The 2,409-nt window shown below is 50.8% G+C and overlaps 1 protein-coding gene across 1 annotated transcript in view; it reads right to left on the bottom strand.

Moving 5' to 3' along the window:
- Positions 1-1,248, bottom strand: part of LOC139024405 (uncharacterized) — a 3,939-nt gene extending 2,691 nt beyond the window's left edge. The window contains exons 1-2 of the mRNA XM_070439188.1: positions 1,118-1,248; positions 13-613 (exon numbers count right to left, since the gene is read on the bottom strand). Of these exons, the coding sequence (XP_070295289.1) occupies positions 13-613; positions 1,118-1,248 (732 nt within the window). The remainder of the gene's footprint in view (positions 1-12; positions 614-1,117) is intronic.
- Between the last annotated feature and the right edge of the window lie 1,161 nt (positions 1,249-2,409).

Below are 2,409 nucleotides of genomic sequence, written 5' to 3'. Positions count from 1 at the left end.
CCGTGGCTCTGCTGGGGGGTTATTGGTCTGTGGCATCTGGTGGGGGGTCGTTTTGGGCCTGTGGCTCTGCTGCGGGGTTTGGGGCCTGTGGCTCTGCTGGGGGTTTGGGCTGCTGGCTTCTGTTGGGGTTTTGGGCTGTGGCTCTGTTGGGTTTTTGGGGCCTGTGGCTCTGCCTGGGGGTGGTGGGTTTGTTTGTGGCTCTGTTGGGGTTTTGGCCGCTGCTGGCTCTGCTGGGGGGTTTGGCTGTGGCTCTCGGGGCTTTTGGGCTGTGGCTCTGGTGTGGGGTGGGCTGTGGCTCTGTTGGGGTTTGGGCCTGGCTCTGCTTGGGGGTTTTGGGCTGTGGCTCTGCTGGGGTTTTGGGCCTGCTGGCTCTGCTGGGGGTTTTGGGCCTGTGGCTCTGTTGGGTTTTGGGCTGTGGCTTCTGCTTGGGGGGTTTTGGGCTGTGTGGCGTCTGTTGGGGGTTTTGGGCCTGTGGCTCTGCTGGGGTTTTGGTGCCTGTTGGCCCTCTGTTGGGGGGTTTTGGGCCTGTGACTCTGCTGGGGTTTTGGGCCTGTGGCTCTGTCTGGGAGTTTTGGCCTGTGGACTCTGCTGGGGGTTTGCGGGGCCTGTGGCTCTGTTTGGGTTTTGGGCGCTGTGCGGGCCGTCATGTAGGGGTTTTGTTGAGCTTCATTCTCTCTCTCTGGTATCAGTATTTTGCTCAGGACCTGCAAACAGGGCGTACTTTCATTTTCGGGCCCGTGTTGCAGAATGACCATATACCAGTGGTTGTTGCGCCACGCAGCTCTGTTGAAGTGGGCTGTTGCCCGGACCACGAGCAGGCACAGCAGACTCTGAATCTCATTCTAGCAGCTTGTTGTGATGATCTCTCCTTATTGTCTCCTTTCACTGCCGCTCCCTCTCCTCCATCTCCCGGTGCTCGTGTCTCCTCGGGTCTCTCTGTTTCTCTCATCCTGTTCTGCATCCCATGTTCTCTGTCGCTCTCTGTCTCTCTCCTCTTCTTTCTCTCTCTCTTCTCGCTTCTCTCTCTCTACGTCTCTCTTCTTTCTCTCTCTCTTCTCTCTCTCTCATTCTCTCTCTCTCTCTCCATCTTTCTCTCTCACCTCATCTCATTCTCAACTCCTCCCTCTCCCTCTCTTCTCCTGATCCTCTTCTCTCATCTCTATCTTCTGCTGAACTCTCGGTTCTCGGTTTCTCAGTCCTTTCTCTGGTCTCTCTCTCTCTTCTCTCATCTTTTTTCTCACTCTCCATCTCTCTCTCTCGGACTCTCTCTCTCTCTCTCTTCTCTCTCTCTCTCTCTCTCTCGTCTCTCTCTCTCTTCCTCTCTCTCTCATCTTTCTCCGTCTCTCTCTCTTTGAGGCAAAGTTATATTTTCTGCTTCAGAATAACATCGTAAATGAAACTCTTTAAGTTAGGATCTCTGGCAGTTCTGAAAGGTTGTGTACCATCGAAAGCAATGTTTGCGTTCCCTGTCCCTTATCTGCATACACACAGTGGTACTCACTCACATCTGATCATATCATTCACAGGATTGATATCTTCAGGAATGATCCTCTCTCTGGTGTAATCCATCCTTCTGTTGCTGGTGATTTATACATAAATGATTTAGGGCGGCAGGTAGTCTGGCGAGTTAAGAGCGCTGGGCAAGTAAATGTCGCTGGTTCGAATCCGCGAGACAACTAGGTGAGAAAAAAAATCTGTCGATGAGCAAGACACTCAAACCCTAAATTGCTCCTGTAAGTCTCTCTGRATGAGAACGTCTGCTAAATRGCTATGGGCCCTGGTCAAATATCAATCTGTTAAGATAGTCTATAATATACCAGAYAAGGGCTACATCCCAAATGGGACTCTATTCCCTACACTGTAAAGGKAATAGGGTGCCATTGGGAGCGCAGTAAATATACACCTGAATGAAAAACGAACAGGAAGAAAACACCCTCTCTCTGACAAACAAATTAGACCGGAGAACTTGAGTTTTGATCAAGAGAGAGCAACAGCAGCACAAAAGTTGACTTGATGCATGTTTATAGCCCATCTATTGATCTGCTCTTTAAGCAGTTCCCACGGGTCTGTACAACTGACTATAGTCAGACTCTGAATGCAGCCAGACTTGCAAGGGAAGGTGGTGGTGGGGGGATAAAGACCTGATGCTCCATGTCCCCATAAAGAGCGATCAGTGGTGAGAACGAGAGCTGAATATTGATGGTGCCAGCCACAGCTACAGCCATGTGTGTGTGTGTGTGTATGTGTGTGTGTGTGTGTGTGTGTGTGTGTGTCTTTCACAGCACACAGCAGAAGATAGCTAAGCACCACAGAGATAGCACTGCTGAAAAAAAATGTCCTCAAAGCAGCTAAACTTAGAGGGATAGAGAGAGACACAGACAGACACAGACAGACACAGACAGACACAGA

The sequence above is a fragment of the Salvelinus sp. IW2-2015 genome, unplaced genomic scaffold, assembly GCF_002910315.2.
Source record: "Salvelinus sp. IW2-2015 unplaced genomic scaffold, ASM291031v2 Un_scaffold1469, whole genome shotgun sequence".
Classification (NCBI taxonomy): domain Eukaryota; kingdom Metazoa; phylum Chordata; class Actinopteri; order Salmoniformes; family Salmonidae; genus Salvelinus; species Salvelinus sp. IW2-2015.
This window is presented reverse-complemented; position numbering and strand designations above follow the sequence as displayed.